This window comes from Acomys minous, assembly GCF_964271855.1.
Source record: "Acomys minous genome assembly, chromosome: 10".
NCBI lineage: Eukaryota > Metazoa > Chordata > Mammalia > Rodentia > Muridae > Acomys > Acomys minous.
The window spans coordinates 120,942,863-120,964,126 of NC_140491.1; the positions used below are offsets into that span (position 1 = coordinate 120,942,863).

A 21,264-nucleotide genomic window follows, 5' to 3' on the forward strand; every position below is an offset into this window, starting at 1 on the left:
TAGGCATTGTTCTGCAATGAATTTTACCAAGATTTTGAGGTTCCAAAAGATATCAATCTGATTAGTGATTGTAACAAAGATATAATCATTTATTTAGTACAATTAAGCAGCTTAGTAATAATGAAAAATTTGTTTCATCATTAATGTGTGCTATTTTAAAAATTGCACATGTTGAATTTCAATTTCAATTAAGAAAGATTCATTTGAACATAAAAGTCATTGGTGTTTTGTTTATTATTTTATAACTGAATACTCTACATGAAATTAAATAAATTTTGTATCGTCAGTTAACTTGATGTTAAACTCATTGTAAAATTTCAGTATTAGTTTGTCAATCATTTATAAATCTTGAAAATTCTGCACAATATTCTGGAAAATTAATAAATAAACCAAACCACACAGACATAGAAACATTTACTTTCATAGGTTTTTACTGATCACTTCCCTGACTGTCTCCTTGACATCTCTGTTCCTGAGACTATAGATCAGGGGATTTAACATGGGGATGAAGATCGTGTAGAACACTGAGGCCACCTTGACCATGAGCCATGAGCTCTTGGTGTTAGGTACACAGTAGAGAAAAAGGATTGTTCCATGGAAAATAGTAATAGCAATCAGATGGGAGGCACATGTGGAGAAGGCTTTACTACGGCCCCCAGGGGAAGGCATCTTCATGACAGTGATGAATATGAAAACATAGGAAGTAAGAATAATGAACAGGCTGCTTATTTCATTGAATGTAGCAATGACAACAATAATCTCCTGGCTAATATATGGGTCAGAGCAGGATCAATGAATGCTGAAATTCTTATTTTATCCTAACTTTGTGATTTAATTTGAGTACTAAAAGGATAATTCATAGAAATCTACAGGTAATTAGACTATGAATTTAGAATCATCTAATTTCTGTGTTTCTCCATCCATCAAAGACCAGTAGCCACAATGCTCAAGCATGGGCCAAGATTGAAGAATATAATCAAACTGGACCCATTATAAAGTCCAAACTGCTCAAAAATCAACATAAAAGAAGCCTCAGTATGTCGATGCTACCCCCGACCAGCAGGAAAGACACCAGCACCGGGAACTCTTCTCGCAGGAGTTTATTCAGGAACCTTGACTATCAGAGTGACCCCGGAAAAAGCTCCCACAGAACCTTTATAGTGTGCCTGGTCCTATGAGAGACTGCCACGTTGTCGCTCTTGGTTGGTGCATTCGGATCACTCCACCTCACGCTATGCCTTCAGGCATGCGCATAAGGGGCTCGCTCAAAGGCGCATTGCGCATGAGCATAGCGCCAGGAAAGCAGCAGGGGGCGCTGCTATCTATGGCTCTCCACATCAGTAATCTCACTGCTTATGAAATACTGGTCCGTTAATATTATTGTTCATTATGTTCATTTTCATCAGTGAGTAAACCATGCAAATGTGTGTGTTATATAAACATTGTGGCTCTTATGCTATATTGGAGTAGAAATAATCTAGCCTTCCCTAACTAGTTACTATAAACTATCCAAATAAATATTTTAAAAAGCAATTACAGAGATAAAGCTACATTGCATTATTGCCAAAGCATTAGCAACTACTTACACAAATATAAATTATAATTTAAAATATAACTTACCTGTGACACTTTCGAACCTCTGTAAGAGGGAAATAATCTCGGTAAAACAGTACATAATCTTAACTCAGTAGCTGCAAGACAGAGATAGACATAAGGACAGCCTGGTCTACAAAGCAAGCCCAGTATAATGAAATACTATCCTAAATAGAAAACAAGGAGCATGATGCGAATTTTATTTTTATGTTTAGTCAAATAAAAACTTTTCAATACAAAAGTAATCCATATTGAGTTTAATGTGAAACTCCATCCACAGAGGAGATCCAAGATGCCGGCGAGTGGGGTGGACCTTGTTTAGAAACCAGAGTATTCGGGTCGGAGATTTGGACTATTTTATTAACCAGGAACACAAAGCTTCCAACTCTACTACAACGGGAGAATTCCACTGTTCAACAGAAATAAACTACAGAAGTCCTGCACACCCCGGAATGCTCGGTGAGCACGGACCAACTGGCAAGGAGCCGCACAAACAGGTAGCCGGGGAAACAGGTAAGATCCCACCTGCAGAGGGGTTTGGCGCAGTGTCTGGAAGATCTGGACAGTAAACAGGTCCAGGGAGATCAGAGAGCGTGCTTCCGGGAGTCCACAGTGAGACCCTGAACCCGCACAGAGCACCGACCCCATAGAGAGCAGCTGCTGAGGCTGCAGACACTCAAAAGGGGAGCTCAGATCTCTGGCAAGGCCCCGCCTACTGAGGTGCTTACCGTGGAGTCCTGAAGATCTGGATAGTAACAGGCCCAGGGTAACAGAGACCGTGCTTCTGGGGGTACACAGTGAGACTCAGAACCGGAGAGCAGCCGCTGTGGCTGCAGACTCTCAAGCGGGTAGCCTGGAGCAGGCAAGGTCCTGCCGTCTGAGGTGATTGGCATGGTGCCTGGAAAATCTGGACAATACTAGGCCCAGTGGGAACAGAGCGTATTTCTAGGAACCCACAGAAAGTTTCAGAGCCCGCGCAAAGAGCACGGACTGCCCTGAAGAGCAGCCGCCAGGCCTGCAGCCACCCAAGTGGGTAAACAGAAGCAAATACAAGGCCCGACCTACTGAGGTGATTAGCGTGGTGACCCACCTGCAGGTGTGGTTGGCATGGTGTCTGGATGATCTGGACCATACTAAGTCCAGAGGGATCAGAGAGCGTCTTTCTGGGCTCACCAGTCTGCAAAGAGTCCCAGAGCTCAACAGGAGACCAGGTAGGTGGGGATACAGCCGCCAGCTGCAGTGTTAAAGCTTTGCTTACAGCTTATCTGTTCTATTCTAAGAACAGCTTATCTGTTCTGTTCTAAGAATTTAGAGGAAGAGTGTACTCTTTCCAGCAGTGGGACAGGTACCTGCCATCATTAACCCGGAGCTTTGTATCTGAGACTGAACTGTGGGTGGTGTGTCTCCAGACTGAAACTACTCGCCCAGGAAAAACACAAGACAACGGGTGGCTCTGACGCCAAACCAACCTGCTAGTCCTGAGAAAGTGCCAGGGGCCAGTGTCCAGGTGAGCAGAAGTGCAAAACCTAAAACCAGAGCCACGGGTGTTAGCCTCACCTAGGCCCCTTGTCTTCCTCTCAGACCATTCTTGGGCCCCTTGCCCCAGGGGGAACAGGGAACGTGGATCTGAGCCTACCAGTCCACAGAGAAACCCAGGGCCATCACAGGGAACCAAGCAGCTGTGGATATTCCCCCCCCCCCCCGACACAGCGCTAAAGTGGTACACCCAGGTCATCTAATCTAAGAACCTGGAGGAAGGGTGCACACTGCCCAACAGCTGGACACGTTCCCGCCAGTGATAACCAGGAACTTGGTATCTGAGACTGAACTGTGGGCAGTGTAACTCCAGACTGGGGCTACTAGCTCAGGAATGATCTCAGAAAAACCTGCAAGTCCTGAGTAAGCCTCAGGGTCTGGAAACCACTGCAGTGTGAGCACAAAACCAGAACTCTGAGCCAAGAGTGTTTGCATCAATTGTGCCCCCCTGTCTTCCTCCCTGACCACCTGCAGGCACGTCAGCCCAGGAGGACTGGGGAGTGTGTATCAAGCACACCAGCCCTCAGAGAGACCCAGGACCCACACACGGTCTCAGGCAGCTGCCGTCATACCTCCAGCCACAGCATTAAGCCTTCCCACTGCCGAGTAGGCATGCCTGAGGGCGTGTCACACCTGCCCACCCTCTGTCTCTAGCTCTGGATGCTCAGTGGGCCTCTTGGCCCAAGTGGAACAGAGAGGGTAGACCAGGGCCCCAACTTCAGAGACAGCAAAATGACTAGAGGTCAACGCAAAACCTTAAACAACAAATTCCCCCCCAAAAATGGCATCTCCAGATCCCAACTATCCCAATGAAAACAACCCTAAGAACTCAAACACAACTGAAATACAAGAAAATGACATCCAATCCATAGTAATGAAGATGATAATGGAACAAATGAATAATATCCAAAAACAAATGCAGGAAGATGCAGCCAAACAAATCGAAGACATTAAAAAGGCCTATAGAGAGGAACTAGAAAAAAATCCAGGAAAAGACAAACAATCAGATGATTGAAATCAATAAAACAATTCAAGATCTGAAAGACCATAGAAAGTCACTGGAAGAAACGCAAGAAAACACAAACAGCCAGATGAAGGAAATCAATAAGACGGTTCAAGATCTGAAGATGAAAATGGAAACAATGATAAAAACGCAGACAGAAGGAAGACAAGAACAAATGAACTCAAAGAAGCATGCAAGTAATACAGACCTAAGCTTCTCTAACAGAATTCAAGAGATGGAAGAACGAATCTGGGCAGGAGAAGATTCTGTGGTAGAACTTGAAACAAACATTAAAGAAAATGCTAAATCTGAAAAGTTCCTGACACAAAACATCCAAGAAATAAAGGACATCACGAAGAGACAAAATCTGAGAATAATAGGAGTTGAGGAAAGAGAAGATGCCCTGCACCAAGGACCTGAAAATATCTTCAGCAAAATCATAGAAGAAAATTTCCCCAATCTAAGGAAAGAGGTGCAAATAAATGTACAAGAGGCCTATAGAACACCAAATAGAATAGACCAGAAAAGAAAATCCTCCCACCGCATGATAATCAAGACACGGAATATACAGAACAAAGAAGAATATTAAAAGCGGCAAAGGAAAATGGCCCATTAACATTTAATGGCAAACCCATCAGAATTACAACTGACTTCTCAACAGAGACCATAAAAGTCATAAGGGCCTAGACAGAGGTCCTGCAAACCCTAAGAGACTATAGGTTCCAGGCAAGACTACTCTACCGAGCAAAACTCTCAATAAATATTGAGGGAGAAAACAAGATTTTCCGTGATAAAAACAAATTCAAACAGTTCCTAACCACTAATCCAGCCTTCCAGAAGTTAATAGAAGGAAAACTCCAAGGCAAAGAGACAAACTACAACCAAAACTATATGGGATTTAGATAACTATACTGTGGCAAAAACAACCACATAAGTACTGTACTGCAACCAACATCAAAATCAAGGGATGTAAAAGTCACTGGTCACTAGTATCCCTCAACATTAATGGTCTCAATTCTCCAATAAAAAGACACAGACTAATCAAATGGATGTGTAAGCAAAACTCAACATTCTTACGCATCCAAAAACACATCTCAGCCACAAGGATAGACATTACCTCCGGGTAAAAGACTGGGAAAAAGCATTCCAAGCAAATGGACACAAGAAGCAAGCTGGTGTAGCCATTTTAATATCTAATAAATTAGACTTTACACCAAAATTAATCAAAAGATATGAGGAAGGACACTTTATACTCATCAAAGGTAAAGTCAAAGAAGATGACATCACAATTCTGAATATCTATGCCCCCAATGCAAGGGCACCCACATTTGTAAAAGACCTATTAACGAAGCTCAAACCAAACATTGATCCCCACACACTAATAATGGGAGACTTCAACACCCCACTTTCACTGAAGGATAGGTCATTGAAACAAAAACTAAACCAAGAAATAACATCATTAACTAACATCATGAATCAAATGGCTCTAACAGATATCCACAAAACTTTTCACCCAACCACAAAGGGTTATACCTTCTTCTCTGCACCCATGGAACCTTCTCCAAAATTGACCACATAATAGGTCACAAAGCAAGCCATAACAGATTCAAGAAGATTGAAATAATACCTTCTATTCTATCAGATTACCATGGTCTGAGACTGGACTTTAACAATAACAGAAACAATAAAAAGCCTACATATATGGAAACTAAACAACTCTCTACTTGATGACAGCTGGGTCATGGAAGAAATAAAGAAAAAAATAGAAGAATTCCTGCAATTCAATGAAAATGAAGGAACAACATACCCAAATTTGTGGGACACATTGAAGGCAGTGCTAAGTGGAAAATTCATAGCACTAAGTGCCTTTAAGTAGAAAGTGGAAACATCCCACATAAGCAACTTAATGACACAGCTAGATGCCCTAGAAAAAAAGAAGCAGAAACACCAAAGAGGAGTAGATGTCTGGAAATAATCAAATCAGGGCTGAAATCAACAAATTAGAAACAAAGAACAATTCAAAGAATCAAAAAAACCAGGAACTGGTTTTTTTTTTTGGGGGGGGGGGTTAGGGTTTTGTTTGTTTGTTTGTTTTTTGTTTTTTTAGAAAATTAACAAAATAGACAAACAATTAGCCAAAATAACTAAAAGGCAGAGAGGCACTATCCAAAACAATAAAATCAGAAATGAAATGGGAGACATAACAACAGACACTGAATAAATACAAAGAATCATAAGATCCTATTTTAAAGGCATATATGCCACAAAATTTGAAAATCTAAGGGAAATGGACAACTTTCTTGATCGATTCCACTTGCCAAAACTGAATCAAGAACAGATAAACCAAATAAACAGTCCTATCTCTCCTGTAGATATAGAAGCAATTATTGATAGTCTTGCAACCAAAAAAAGCCCAGGGTCAGGGCAGAATTCTACCAGACCTTCAAAGAGGAGATAATACCAATATTCTTCAAGCTACTCCAAAAGATAGAAATGGATGGAACTCTACCAAATTCATTCTATGAGGCCACAGTCATGTTGATACCTAAGCCCAACAAAGACCCAACAAAAAAAGAGAATTTCAGACCAATTTCTCTCATGAACATTGACACAAAAATACTCAATAAAATACTCACAAAATGAATACAACAACATATCAAAGAAATCATTCACCATGACCAGGTAGGCTTCTTTCCTGGCATGCAGGGTTGGTTTAATGTTCGGAAATCCATTAATGTAATCCACCATATAAACAAACTGAAAGAAAAACACCACATGATCATCTCCTCAGATGCAGAAAAAGCATTTAACAAAATCCAACACCATTTCATGTTTAAAGATTTGGAGAGATCAGGAATGCAAGGCACATATCAAAACATAATAAAGGCTATATACAGCAAGCCAATAGCCAACATCAAATTAAATGGAGAGATACTCAAGGAAATTTCTCTAAAATCGGGGACCAGACAAGGCTGCCCACTTTCTCCATATTTCTTCAATATAGTTATTGAAGTTCTAGCCAGAGCAATAAGACAACAAAAGGAGATCAAGAGGATCCAAATAGGAAAGGAAGAAGTCAAACTATCCCTATTTGTTTATGATATGATAATGTACATAAGTGACTCCCAAAATTTCACCAGAGAACTCCTACAGCTGATAAACACCTTCAGCAAATTGGCTGGATACAAAATTACCTCAAGAAAGTCAGTAGCCTTCCTATATACAAGTGACAAACATGCAAAGGAAAAAATTAAGAAAGCTACACCCTTCATGATAGCTACAAGCAATATAAAACATCTAGGAGTAACTCTAACAAAGGAAGTGAAGGACTTGTTCGAAAAAAACATTAAATCTCTGAAGAAAAAGATTGAAAATGACATCAGGAGATGGAAGAATGTCCCTTGTTCATGGATCAGGAGAATTAACATAGTAAAAATGGCCATCTTACCAAAAGCAATTTACAGATTCAATGTAACCACTATTAAAATACCCACGCAATATTTTAAAGACATTGAAAGATCAATTCTCAACCTCATATGGAAAAACAAAAACCCAGACTAGCAAAAATAACCCTATAAAATAAAAGATCCTCTGGAGGAATCTCCATTCCTGATCTCAAGCTGTACTATAGAGCAACAGAAATTAAAACAGCATGGTACTGGCACAATAGGCCGGTGGATCAATGGAATCGAGTCAAAGACCCAGAAATGAATCCTCACACATATGGTCACTTGATTTTTGACAAAGAAGCCAAATCTATTCAATGGAAAAGGATTGCATCTTCAACAGATGATGTTGGTCTAACTGGATGTCTGCATGTAGAAAAATGCAATTGGACACATATTTGTCACTATGTACAAAACTCAAGTCCAAGTGGATTAACGATCTCAACATAAAACCAGAGACACTAAATCAGTTAGAAGAAAAAGTGGGGAAGAACCTGGAGCACATTGACACAGGAGACAACTTCCTGAACAGAACACCAACAGCCCAGGCCTTAATGTCAACAATTAATAAATGGGACCTCATGAGGCTGAGAAGCTTCTGTAAGGCAGGAGATACTGTCAAGGGAACAAAGCGACAGCCTACAGACTGGGAAAAGATCTTCACAACCCTACATCTGACAAAGGTCTAATATCCAAAATATATAAAGAACTCAAGAAATTAAACAACACCAAACCAAATAATCCAACTGAGAAATGGGGTTCAGAATTAAACAGAGAATTCTCAACAGAGGAATATCTAATGGCTGAGAAACACTTAAAGAAATGCTCCACGTCTTTAGTCATCAGAGAAATACAAATCAAAACAACTCTGAGATTCCATCTTACTCCCATCAGAATAGCCAAGATCAAAAATTCAAGTGACACCACACAATGGCGAGGATGTGAAGAAAGAGGAACACTCCTTCATTGCTGGTAGGAATGCAGTCTAGTGCAACCACTTTGGAAAGCTATCTGGTGCTATCTCAGAAAAATGGGAATAGGGCTTCCTCAAGACCCAGCTATCCCACTGCTTAGAATATACCCAGAAGATGCTCCAGCATACAATAGGGACATATGCTGAACCATGTTCATAGCAGCCTTATTCATAGTAGCCAGAACATGGAAACAGCCTAAATGTGCCTCAGTAGAAGAATGGATAAAGAAACTGTGGTACATTTACACTATGGAATACTACTCATCTATTAAAAACAAGGAATATTCAAAATTTGTGGACAAATGGATTGAACTAGAAATGATCATAATGAGTGAACTAATCCACAATCAGAGAGACTCAAATAGTATATATTCAATTATATCTGGACACTAGGCCAAGGGGCATGTCTCTTGAAAGTCTTCACTTACCAGGAAAAAGGGATAGTGGTGAGGACATCCTAAGGTGGGAGAAATATAGGAGATAGAGAAATAGATGGATCCAGAGGGTCCTAGAAACCTACAAGAAGAACACTATGATGGGCAGACCTGGGCCTAGGGGTTCTGCTCAATCTATGGCACCAACCAAGGACAATATGTACAGTCATCATCAAACCCCTACCCAGACCTAGCCAAGGGAAAAATGTTCTCCACAGTTAAGTGAGAGTGGTGACTGGCTTTCACATGAACTCTGATACCCTTTATTTGGCTATGTCCCCTTGATGGGGAGGGCTGATGGCACTCGGAGGAAGGATAGCAGACTACCAAGAAGAAACTTGATAATCTAGCATCATATTCAATGGGAGGAGGTCCCCATCAGTCACAGTCTGAGGGAGGAAAGGGAGGTTGCATGGGATGGCATAGGAATTGAGATGTAATACGAATGATTTTATTTTTCAATAAATTTTTTTTAAAAACTCCATCCACAGCAGAATTTTCTAATTAATAGGGTTCAAGATAAAGTTTCAGAGAAATTTTCTTGATAAAATTATATAATCATGTAAAATCTTTATATAACAATTGTATTGAAATATTCCTCAGCACTTAAATATGGTTATAGAAATAACTGAATGAAAAATTAATTTAAGTTATATGGGTATCAATATAGATAATAATTACAGTTTAAGAGTTATTATTCTAAATACGTAAATGAGGTGACATAGTAATGCTTTCTAAAAAAATTAAGAAATGGGTCTGTTTGTTTTTCCAAAGGAAAACTAGTGTAAAAGTAACTTTTACGCACTTGATGTAATTATCATCTGAGATGCTCACTGTTGAATAAAGCTCACCCTTTCTAGTTCTTTCTGAACACTGGTTGACTGATTCAATTCAGCTGTTCTGTCTCCACTCCTTTCCAAGCTGACTGATTCAAACTGGCTTCTCTCAGCTTCTCATTGAATTGATCTTCTTGGGAAAACTGCTTCTGAATCCCAGGAACAGAACTGGACTTAATGAACTGACTGTCTGAGCTGAATGGAACTGCTTGAACTCAACTGAACTGCACCAAACTGCACAGAGCTGAATTCAGTTGAACTCCACTTCATTGACTGAACTCAATTGAACTACACTTACTGCACTGACTGAACTGATCCACTTTCTCCATGCTCAGCTCTTAAGTAGCTTCTCTTCCCTTTGCTACTCTCTTAAGTAACCTCTCTTTCCTTTGCTGTTCTCATGTGAGTTGGGCGTATCCTATCCCTGACTCTCTCTTTCAAATCATTTTCTGATTCATCACTTTGTCTTCCCCTCAACTGGACATCGCTTTCAAATATGGCTGCTTTGTTCTACAAACAGATTTTACCCTAAAGATGTGTATTAAGTGTGTGTCTGGAGTCCAGCCAGAAAGATCACATATACATAGGTCTTTGGATGTGTTTTCTTACCAACAATCATGTTTCTAGATTAATTTTTTTTTCCAAACCAGTAATCTAAAATAAATACCTCGCTTTTCAGGAACTACATTTTATGATGACAAGGGCAAGCTTAGTAGCTTCCTAACTGCATCCTTTACATCCTTGTTCCTGAGGCTGTATATAAGTGGATTCAACATGGGGATGATTACTGTGTAGAAGACCGAGGCCACCTTGACAAGAAGCCAAGAACTTTTGGTGGTGGGAACACCATAGAGACCGATAATAATGCTATGGAATATGGTGATGGTAGTGAGATGGGAGGCACAGGTGGAAAAGACTTTGTAGCGTCCCCCAGTGGCAGGCATTTTCATGACAGTGATGACAATGAAAACATAAGAGGTGAGAATGATCATCAGACTGCTTAGTTCATTGAAAGTAGCAAAGATGAAGATGACTTTCTGACTAATGTAGGGGTCAGAGCAGGATACAGCAACAATGGCATCATGCTCACACACAAAGTTGTTTATGAACTTGGTCCCACAGAAGAACAACTTCAACATAAAGTGGATGAATACAAAGGAACAGATTATACTCCATGAGTATGATGCAGCTACAAGAGACCAACAGAGCTTCTGAGACATTGCTACTGTGTAGAGGAGAGGGTTGCATACTGCCACAAACCTGTCATAGGCCATCACGGCCAACATGAAGGTTTCTGTCACCACAAATATGCATGCGAAAAAGAACTGCATCATACAGCCTGTGAAGGAGATTCTTCTGTCTTCCACAATCAAGTTTTCTAAGAGCTTTGGCGTCACAACAGTGGAGTAACAGAAATCCACAAAGGAGAGGTGACTAAGAAAAAAGTACATGGGAGTGTGGAGCTTGGGGTTGAGCCTGATGATGGCAATCATGCCCAGGTTCCCAAGCACGGTGACTGTGTATATGGTGAGGAACAGGAAGAAGAGGGGCATCTGGAGGTGTGGGTATTCTGAGAAGCCCACGAGGACGAAGGTCACTGCAGAAGTCTGGTTTTCATAGATACTATGGAAAGTAGAGGAAAAGACAATCTGTCAAGTTCAGAAACATTATTTGTAATAGAGAATAATAAAAATATTGACAGTTTTACAGGTTTTATCTCTTGTTAATAGATTTTTATTATTTCAAAGTTTAAGTATTCAGCATATATTCAATGAAACAAATTATCAAATTACAGTATTGAAAAGATAATAGTTTCAAAACCCTCCAAATTTACCCAGCTGTACCTTAATTTAAAAAAAAAAGTTGCCTCTATTATCAGAGCAGGATTTCAGAAAATGAGTCCTTCAGTCTATCACTTGGATGTATCTGAAATTAAGAAAATTGTTTGTTGGTTGTAAACAGATATTGCCGGTTTTTGAAAATTTTTCCAGTTATTGTTGAACTTTAATAAATTATGGCAGTGTTCCTCTTGAGGTTAAGTACGTGTGCTACTAAAAGCTTTAGTATCTTCAGTGGGTGTCCAGCGTGGGTTACATAAGACTATGTCTCAGATGCAAAAAAACATAGAAAAGTAAATTATTGCCTTTTTCATAGTATGCTAAAGTTGTAGTTGGCTTCTTTTTCTCTATTTATTTACACTTTCAATGTATTTTGCAGTTCATGTAGCATAATGTCTTAATTTGGAACTATTCTATAGCATTTTTAATACACTTTTATTCATGATTTATGACTTGAATGTTAATGTTTTCTTCCTAGACTAATGCTATTTATATTACTCATTATAGTGTGATCAGAGAAAATATATGCTGTGTTTGCTGTGGGGAAATGGTTAAAAAGTGATAGGGAGGAGCCGGATGTGGTGGCGCATGCCTTTAATCCCAGCACTCGGGAGGCAGACGCTGTGAGTTCGAGGCCAGTCTGGACTATCATGTGAGTCCAGGATGGCCAAGGCCACATAGAAACCCTGTCTCGAAAAACAAAAAAAACAAAAACAAAAACAGAAACAAAAACAAAAAAAAGTGATAGGGAATGGACAGTTTTGTACTTCAGCACAATGTGTTCAGGATATGAATAACACGGATATAAAATTAGCTTGGACAAAAAAAAAAGCACTTTAGAAGTTTTAAAATTTTAAACAGTGTTTGAAGTATTGGCTAAGGTAACTGTCCAAGTGGGTATCTCCTAAAAAGTGATGCCTAAAATTCTTAAATGCTATTATTCAATTATTCAGTAGTAAAAAATATTTCCTAACATCAAAGTTTAAAAGAAAAGTGGGGCTTAAGAGATACTTCAGTAGTCAAGAAGCTTTCTGCTCTTTCATGAGAACCAAGTTCAGTTCTCAGGGTACAGGCCTGGAAGCTTAAAGCTCCCCAGAATTTAGCACTGGGGAAGAGGTCAGCCTTTCCTGTCATTTGTAATCACCTTCATACACCTGATATACATATTAATAAAGACACAGATATACACGTCATGAAATATAAATAAATAATAAGTCTTAAAAATAAGATAAGCCAGAAAGTGGTTTTTATATGAACCTAAAGTAAATAAAATGTACTATGATATATAGGAGACAACAGATGTGGTGGCAAACATCTTGTGAGAACCAGGCATCCTGACAATTATCTATAGGTCTCCACAATTAGTTATAAAAATTTTTTTTCTTCCTGAACTGCTTGGGTCCTGCCCCTAATGAGGTAAGTGCTTGAAGAAGGTTGGATGGATGTGTGTCAAGGGAAGAATCAGACATGGGATGCAAACAGTTTCTTTTTTTGAGACAAAGGAAGAGAGGAAGGATGGTTTAACTGGCTCTAACAATCTATGTGTCTTACAGGATTTATTTATACACAAAATCATTTCCTTAGAAACTTTGATGATTGATTATGTAACTGTAAGTCTTTCTTGGCTACATGAGCATTTAGAAACAAAAGCAGCAAGGCAGGCAAACTCCAAATTGTATAAGAACTAAAAGCTAACATTGCAATAAATCATTCTCTTTCAACTCAAAGTTCTCTCCCCTAAAATGGAGAGGTAAAGCCTTGTGGTTACAGGAATGCTAGACAGGATGACTCTACTTGAGTTTGATCAAGTTTCAGCTTGGCGCAGAATTAAGAGAGTTAGAAGTCATTTTCTATTACCTGTTGCTTCAAACTTATCTTTCTGCAGAAGTTCAAACTCTCTGAGCCTGGTTTAATTCTTCCTCTCCTTTCTCTATTTCTTTTATATTTGCCATAAGACCATCATTTTTTTCTTTGATTCTTAAAATATTGTGTAACTCCTTATTTAAGCAAAAGGGGTCTTTTCCTACAACATCAGAATAATCCTAGTCTGACAAGTCTGCTCAGGAAAATGTGCAATTCACCAGCTTCCTCAATGTCCCTATCCTGAACTCTTGTTTCAATACAATTTCTATCTTTATTGTCATCCTAAAAGGGACAGGAGAACATTGGGGTTCCTAAAACCATTTACTTTGTCTTCAGGAAGATACCAAGGTCTGTCAACATCTGCCTGATAAAAATCTTTTCCTGTTCACACCGATCTTTTATTTCTAAAGCTGAACTTGAAAGCCTAATGATTCAATTGCAATTTTCAGCTTCTAAAAATTCCTGATGTTTTTCTTCTTAAATAATTATTCTTAAATCCTTCCCCATGCTTACTAATATCATTCTTTTAATAATCTGAAAACAAATCTAAAGGCATTCAATGGAAGACTCAATTTTCTGTATAGCTGGTTTTTCCAAGGGATTTTCCATTAGTTTCATTTTTTTTTATTAACACCAGCTTCTGCTACAACTTTCCACTTCTAGCATTTGTAGATAGGTCCTTTAGTAGTAAGAACTATTTACCAGAGGCAATGAGGGATCAACCCAAGACATTCAGGCACTGGAAATTTGTCAAGCAATACCTTTGGGACATTTGTTTGTTGGGGCACAGGAAGTTTGACAAGCAGTGCCCCCAAAATTCTTGACCATGCCAATGAAGAATGGTATAGATACCTCAGGTTATTATCTAGAAACTAAATTAATGAACATGGCTTCCTCTTCTACATATTTGCATCAGCCTTTTAGACAATACAACAGCCTCGGACCCAAAGGAAAAACCCAAGCAATTCCTGAATAATCCTTTGCAATAGTCATCAATTTCAACACCAGTGTTATATTCTTGACTCATTTTTCAGCCACATCACTGCTACTTAAAACATCCTGTCAAATGTTTCTTTCATCAAGCATAGACATTTAATGCAGTGAACAACAGTGAATTAAGAGTCTCATGGCTGGCAGGAAGGCAGAGGCAGAGGGATCTCCATGAGTTTGAGGCCAGCCTGGGTTATAGAATGAGTTCCAGGGCACCCAGAGTTGTTACACAGAGAAACCCTGTCTCAAATAACAAAACAAAACAAAACAAGACTCAAGGCTACTCAAGATATTAAGACTAGTGTTCTGTTGAGTACTGATCCCTGACCATGTTATTGATAGCACACCCTTGAAGGATCAGTATAAACACTATCAAAGAAGGAACAGAAAGATAATCAGATCCCCAAAACAGGTAGAAGGGGAATGAAATGTTATCTTCAGGACGTGGAACAGCTTGGCACCCGTAGCTACAGCTGGTGTGCTGGTCTGCACAAAGTGACCCTGTCAACACTCGTGGATCACATAAGGGTCCATGGAGCCCAACTCTGCACAATTATAAGCAGTTATTGGATACTGGTGTAACGGTAATTATTGCTTCAGTTTGATACCAAGTAATGAGCCCAGCAGGCTACAGTGCATAGTTCCAAACCCATTATTATACAGAATACATATAAACTATGATGTATTATTATATATCATCTTAAAATCAGAAGGGCAGGAAAATAAAACAAAGCAAAACCAAAAAACTTCCGAGAATGTGGAACAGAAATGATTACAAAGGTCCTGGTGACAGAGATAAGTCTATAATCAGAAAAGATGAGTTGTGCAAGTAAATAGCATGCACCACACCTACGTAGGATAATGTCATAGAACAACCTTAGCCAGTAAAACTAGCTTATGTGACATTTTGAGAGTAATGTATATAATCATGCAAGCCTGAAAAATGACTTTACGATACTGAGTTTTCTCTTCTGTTATCAATATTCTCATGTGTTATTGGATCACTCTCTGTTATGTGTATCACCACCGTATTCTTCTATTCTAGAAAAAGTAAGTATTATAGACATTTTCTTTATTTTAGTTTTTTCTTGGACCATGAGCCCAGGCTGGCATTTTAATGACTATGTAGCCACAGATTCCTGCAACTTACAACATAGATAAAGGTAGCTTTGCAATCCTGATCTGCCAGCCTCTACTTTCCACATCCTGAGAGTGTTGACCTACACCACACTACAGCACCCTTGAAATCTTAGTTTTACAAAGAACATTGTTACTCTCACCTGTTGAGAGTTATATTTCATTAATTATTTTGCTAATCTATTTTTTTCCTTGATTGATGACCAGATAATATCAACTAGAGAGCCATACAGGAATCATCCAAGAGTACTAAGGATTAGGCCATAAGAAAGAAAGCTCTTAAAGCTGCTGTGATCCACTAATTTGGCTTTCCATTGTAATGAACACTAAGGTCCTCATTTCTTCCTTTAAATGAAATAACAGAACTGAATTGACTCACCTAAATACAGAGGTCTCTGAGTGATGCATTTACTTAAGAATCTTTTGCGAACATTAATGAGCTGTTGAAATCCTCTTGCTTACTAGTTAATAATTAGAATTAGCCAAGGAAGATTTTCATTAGCAGCATATTTCAGTAAGTGTTGTAAAAGAAATCTGGCCACTCTCTTAGGCAAACTCATAAATACCAGGCCAAATATTATACTTAAAAATTAAAGGCTGTTTCTAAATTTGTCGAAAAATATATGTCATCAAGACCTTGGAGACCAGGACACTAGGGATTATGAATGAAAAATTGCCCATAAATCTACAGGTTGAACAATTAGATGTAACACTGTCCCATGTGATCGTCTCTCACAGTTCTAAACCCTGGGGTATTAATACTATCAACTATATTCTGTAATCATAATGAATATGCCTTGACTTTAATGGATATAAAATGCAAAAACAAAGAAAAAAGATGAATAATAATAGTCCAGTTTATAATATATATTACATATAAACTAATGTATAATCTAATATAATGAGTATTATTTATAATCTATGTAATATATGCATGTAATATGTGTGTGATATATAATGTATATATAATACTCTTATCTATACATAGAACAGATGTGCTGTGTTCTTTTTTTACTTCTGAGATTATCTTACAGAATTTTCTAACAGAAACAAATATCAAATTTTAATGACATGATCCTATTCTTTTTTTAATTATATTTGTTTTTTTACATTATGCTTATGAGTGTTTTGTCTGCATGTTTGTTTGTGCACCATATATATGCTGGTAGCCAAGGAGGTCAAATGACAGCTAGATATGCTTTGAAACAGGAATTACAGGTGACTGCGAACCATCATGTGGGCACTAGATCCACAGCAAGCGCAGGAAGTGTTCTGAACCACTGAGCCACTTCTCCAGCCTTGCCCCATAATTTTATCTACTTATGTGTGTGTGTGAGGAGGAAGTGATGGGCATGTACCCCTCCTAAGCCAGTGGATTAAGTGTAGTGTCCAGTATTCAGAAATATGAAACAAAACATTGTATATAGGAATTACAGAGATACAAAATTGTGTCACACAAAAAAGGTATCTTCAGGGCATCAGGGACAAAAACTAAGGGCTATCACTGAAAAGTACCAGGTAAGCTAGTGTTTGAGCAATTAGGGACATTATCCCATGTGATGTATTGATTGTATGTTACATTTATAAAGCCTTGAGTATTTTCATAATCAAATACACTAATTCATAATCATAGTATATACATATTTTCTCTTGAGGATGTAAAAGGAATAAAAGGAAAGAGTTATTTAGTGACAGCCCAGAGAGTTGCTATTAAAGCCTTAACAAAGATATATTATACTTCTAATTATTAATTATCCCATAAGCCAAATTCCATTGTCATATTTCTTTGTTAAGTATAATACACTTTCTATTTATGTGATTATTTATCTTAATATATAATACAGCATTACACCTCTGTTCCTAGTTGTGGAGCTTGGGGGAGCCTCTAGACATAAAGACAACAAAAAGTCACCTAAACAGTTAACTATCTCTGGTCTTCGTTGTGGGAGCTTGGAGAAACTCTGGACATACATATAATTCAAAGGTCAAATAGACTACCAACAACCTCCAGTCCTGTTTGTGAGAGCTTGATAAGACCTGGCCTTACAGATAGCACAAGTAATCAGATTATTAAATACTTCCAAACTTAGCCTTCTATGTGGAAACAAAGCTATACATCTCTTCCACTGAAAAGGCAACCTTGCATGCTTAACATTCCTGGTTTTCTTAGTGCTTATCTGTGAGGGCAGCACGTTGGTGTTTTCAACACAACACGGCTACATATTCTGGGTCTGGCATGACCTCTCTTTCTGGGTATGTGCCAGGTCTGACTCCAGGTGCAGTAGGACATATTGAACTACTATATCTGTGTGGTATAGTGAGCTTCCACGTCCCTAAGGCTGTTCTCTAAGCTGTCAGAAAAGTTCTGATTTTTTCATGGAAATCAGATCAGTCTCCAAGACCTAGAATGTGTATTTAAATTTAGGAGTATAATCTCAGCCTCTCTGATCTTGACTGAATCATTCAGCTGGAACCAGTGTATGAAACAGTTCCTCTCATTTCAACTGAGGCAGCTCCTCATACTAAGCCTGGGTGTTTACTGTGATATGATCCTGAGATTTGGTAGTATCTACTTACATGGTCAAGCCACAGACAATCTGTGCTTCAGACTTTAGACTTCCTCCTCATGGTTCTTTTTGCATGAAGGTTTCAATTTTCATCCCTAGCTACAGCTACAGCCTGGTGATACTGCTCACATCACTGCCTTTTAGGCTTCCATGGATGTCACTCAACACAATCTGGCACATTGCCAGTTTTCCTCAGAAGCAGAAAGATGAGCATTGTTCATCTTCAGGATAGTCTATGCATTGTACACAGAATTTACAAAGATCTAGGACCTCAGGTCTTCCATGGTCTTGAAAAAGTGGCCTCAGTCTCTGATTCCTTGGACTCCTTCTTCAGATGTTTCTAGATTCTCTTCTCCCACCCTCTGTTGTCAGTCCCTAGGCTTCTCACTGCATTAAGGCATCAGACCAGTCAGTCTTTCAGGCCTTTCCAGGTCTCCTTCTTGGTCTGTATGCTGACCAGTCTTGCCAAGAGCAGGCCCAGGTGGTGCCAGAGCAGGGCAAGGAGATCCAGGAACCAGAGCCCCTAGCACCTGCACAGATACTGGCATATAGCTCCCATAGGGCTGGTCAGCCACGCAGAAGCCAAAGACCTACAGTTAGTGGAAAAAGTAGTGAAACTGGTAGTCAATGTCATGTGGTCTGGAGAAGAAAGTGAAGCAAGAGACAAAGATTCGATTTTTATCTTCCTTCCTTTGTTCGTTCCTTCCCTCCTTCCTTTCTCTCTCTCTCTCTCTCTCTCTCTCTCTCTCTCTCTCTCTCTCTCTCTCTCTCTCTCTCTCTCTCTCTCTTTCTCTTCTCTCTCTCTCTTTCTCTTCTCTCTCTCTCTTTCTCTTCTCTCTCTCTCTCCCACTCACTCTGTGTGTATGTGTGTGTGTGTCCCTCTCTCTTTCTCTCTCTTCTGTCCTTCCTTTCTTTTAAATAGTTAATTATTATTAATTAATGTATATGTGTGTATGTGCTTATACAGCCCTATACACTTGGCATGATGCCTGCTGGACAGCATGAAGTTTGCTTGGTCTAGCTTCTTTGAGAGACAAGTCTCATAGTTTTTCTGGGTTAGTGTCCATGGCTCATGGGTTTCAATGGGCTTTCCAGTTCCTGTGAGACTAAAGCATCTTTGTGTTTGTCTATATATTCCCTTAGGAATCAAAGAAGTATGCAAGCTTGACAAGACAATTGCTCTTTGATGTTCACCTTGTGTACCCTGCATAGCTCGGAAACTCATTTTGTCCTAGCAGCTGCAACTGTATTTCACAGTGTTCAATGGAGGGAAGACACCATGGCCTGCTCATGTATTCTGTTATCTGTTTCTATTGTTTAGTTTGGTCATATGTTAATGATGTTAAAAAGTCTGATGTAGAGTTACTATCCATGGATATCTGTTCTACCACAACATTTAAAAACTCTTTGAAATGTAATTTATAAGACATCATGAGCTTTTAGTATGTACCATGAAATCTTTCCTCTTTTTACATTTTTGGAAACTTACGCATTCATATTATTCACAATGACTGTGGCATATTGTACCTCAGAGTAAGGGAAACTTGATGAGGAAACAGAAAGGAGGAAGAACAGGAGCCCATGGGTTTTCCCACAAAGGTACATTTTGTTGCAATTGTTGCTTTGCTTTTTGTTTGTTCTATTTTTCATTGAGATCTTGTTAGTCCCTTTAATGGAACAATTAAAACAAATTTCTCCTAAATTTATATAAAAGATATGAATTAATTTAGCTAAATACAGCTGTACTCCAATTTAGCCAAGGCCCAAATATTCAGGCTGAGCATTTTGGTGTTAAAAATAGACAGGAAAATTAAGCCCTATTTTTTATTTAATTATTTCATATTTTGTTATCAAATGTTCTATGACTATTTCTTTAGAATCGAAACATCCATTGGTGGGTAAAGGAGACTGGCTCTTAATACTCAAGAAGCTACAGCAACTTATAAAATTTAGGCATCCCACATAGCAGGATGTTCAGGAAGAACATGTAACGTAATAAGCTCAGTTATCTCAGGAACTTTCACTGAATTGATTATTTTTTGAAGACTTATTTATTTATTATGTATACAATGCTTTGCCTGCATTTGTGCCTGCACACCAGGAGAGGTCTCCATATCTCATCATAGATGGTTGTGAGTCACTATATGATTGTTGAGAGTTGAACTCAGGGCCTTTGGAAGAGCAGCCAGTGTTCTTGACCTCTGAGACATCTTTCCAGACCCTGAATTGAGATCTTGAATGGTATAAGTTATATAATTAAAATGAAATCATTGCCTGAAATTTTTGTTGTGTGTTAGTCTTGCAAAACCCTAAAGCATATTATTATCAAATCTATTCTATCTTTATAGTGAATATATTATATTTCAAGAACGTAGAATATATACATAATCTAGAGGAAAATCAAGTATTAGACAAAGCACTGGGCCTCTAGTGTGACAAAATTTAAAGAGTCTATGTGCCTTTCCTTCATTTCACTTCTCTGTACATAATATACTTTGTAGAGATTGATTAAATAGAGAAAGAAGAAAATAAGAAGAATCAATGAAATATAAAACATGAAATTCAGAGGCTTGTTAGGGAATAATTGTAAACATACATTTTTAAGGAATTAAAGATAGTAGATAAATTTCTTAATGCTTATGATCTTCCAAATGTAAAACAAGATTAATCCAGCCTCTATATGAGAGCTATTGACTTACCTTAATGTATTTTCTTTTGTTCTGTTCGTCTGTGGGTCTCTTAGAGGCCTGATTTTTTCTGAAAGGAAACAGAAGAGGAGTGTGTTGGAGAAGAGGATAGAGGAGAGGAAGGTGAGAAGAGTGGAGATAGGAGAAATTGTGGTCAGGATGTATGGAGGGAGATAATAATACGTTTTCAATTAAATTAAATTAAATTAAAATTTCAGCTTTTAGAAAATAAAGAGCAATGTGGCTATAAATACACAGATATACAGGCACACACACACAGAGACACACACACATAGACACACACACACACAGGATATGTAGGTAAAGAACAAATCAAATATTCCTATTTGCAAATGATATG

The 21,264-nt window shown here is 38.5% G+C and overlaps 1 protein-coding gene across 1 annotated transcript; it reads right to left on the reverse strand.

Annotated features, from left to right (window-relative positions):
• Positions 1 to 420: 420 nt before the first annotated feature.
• On the reverse strand, positions 421 to 19,821 carry LOC311607383 (olfactory receptor 5D13-like; the record flags this gene model as incomplete). Its single annotated transcript, XM_084799034.1, has 3 exons — positions 421 to 669; positions 10,766 to 11,444; positions 19,706 to 19,821. The coding sequence occupies 3 exons, from the start codon at positions 19,819 to 19,821 to the stop codon at positions 421 to 423; spliced, it is 1,044 nt and encodes a 347-aa protein (XP_084655160.1).
• Positions 19,822 to 21,264: the final 1,443 nt, after the last annotated feature.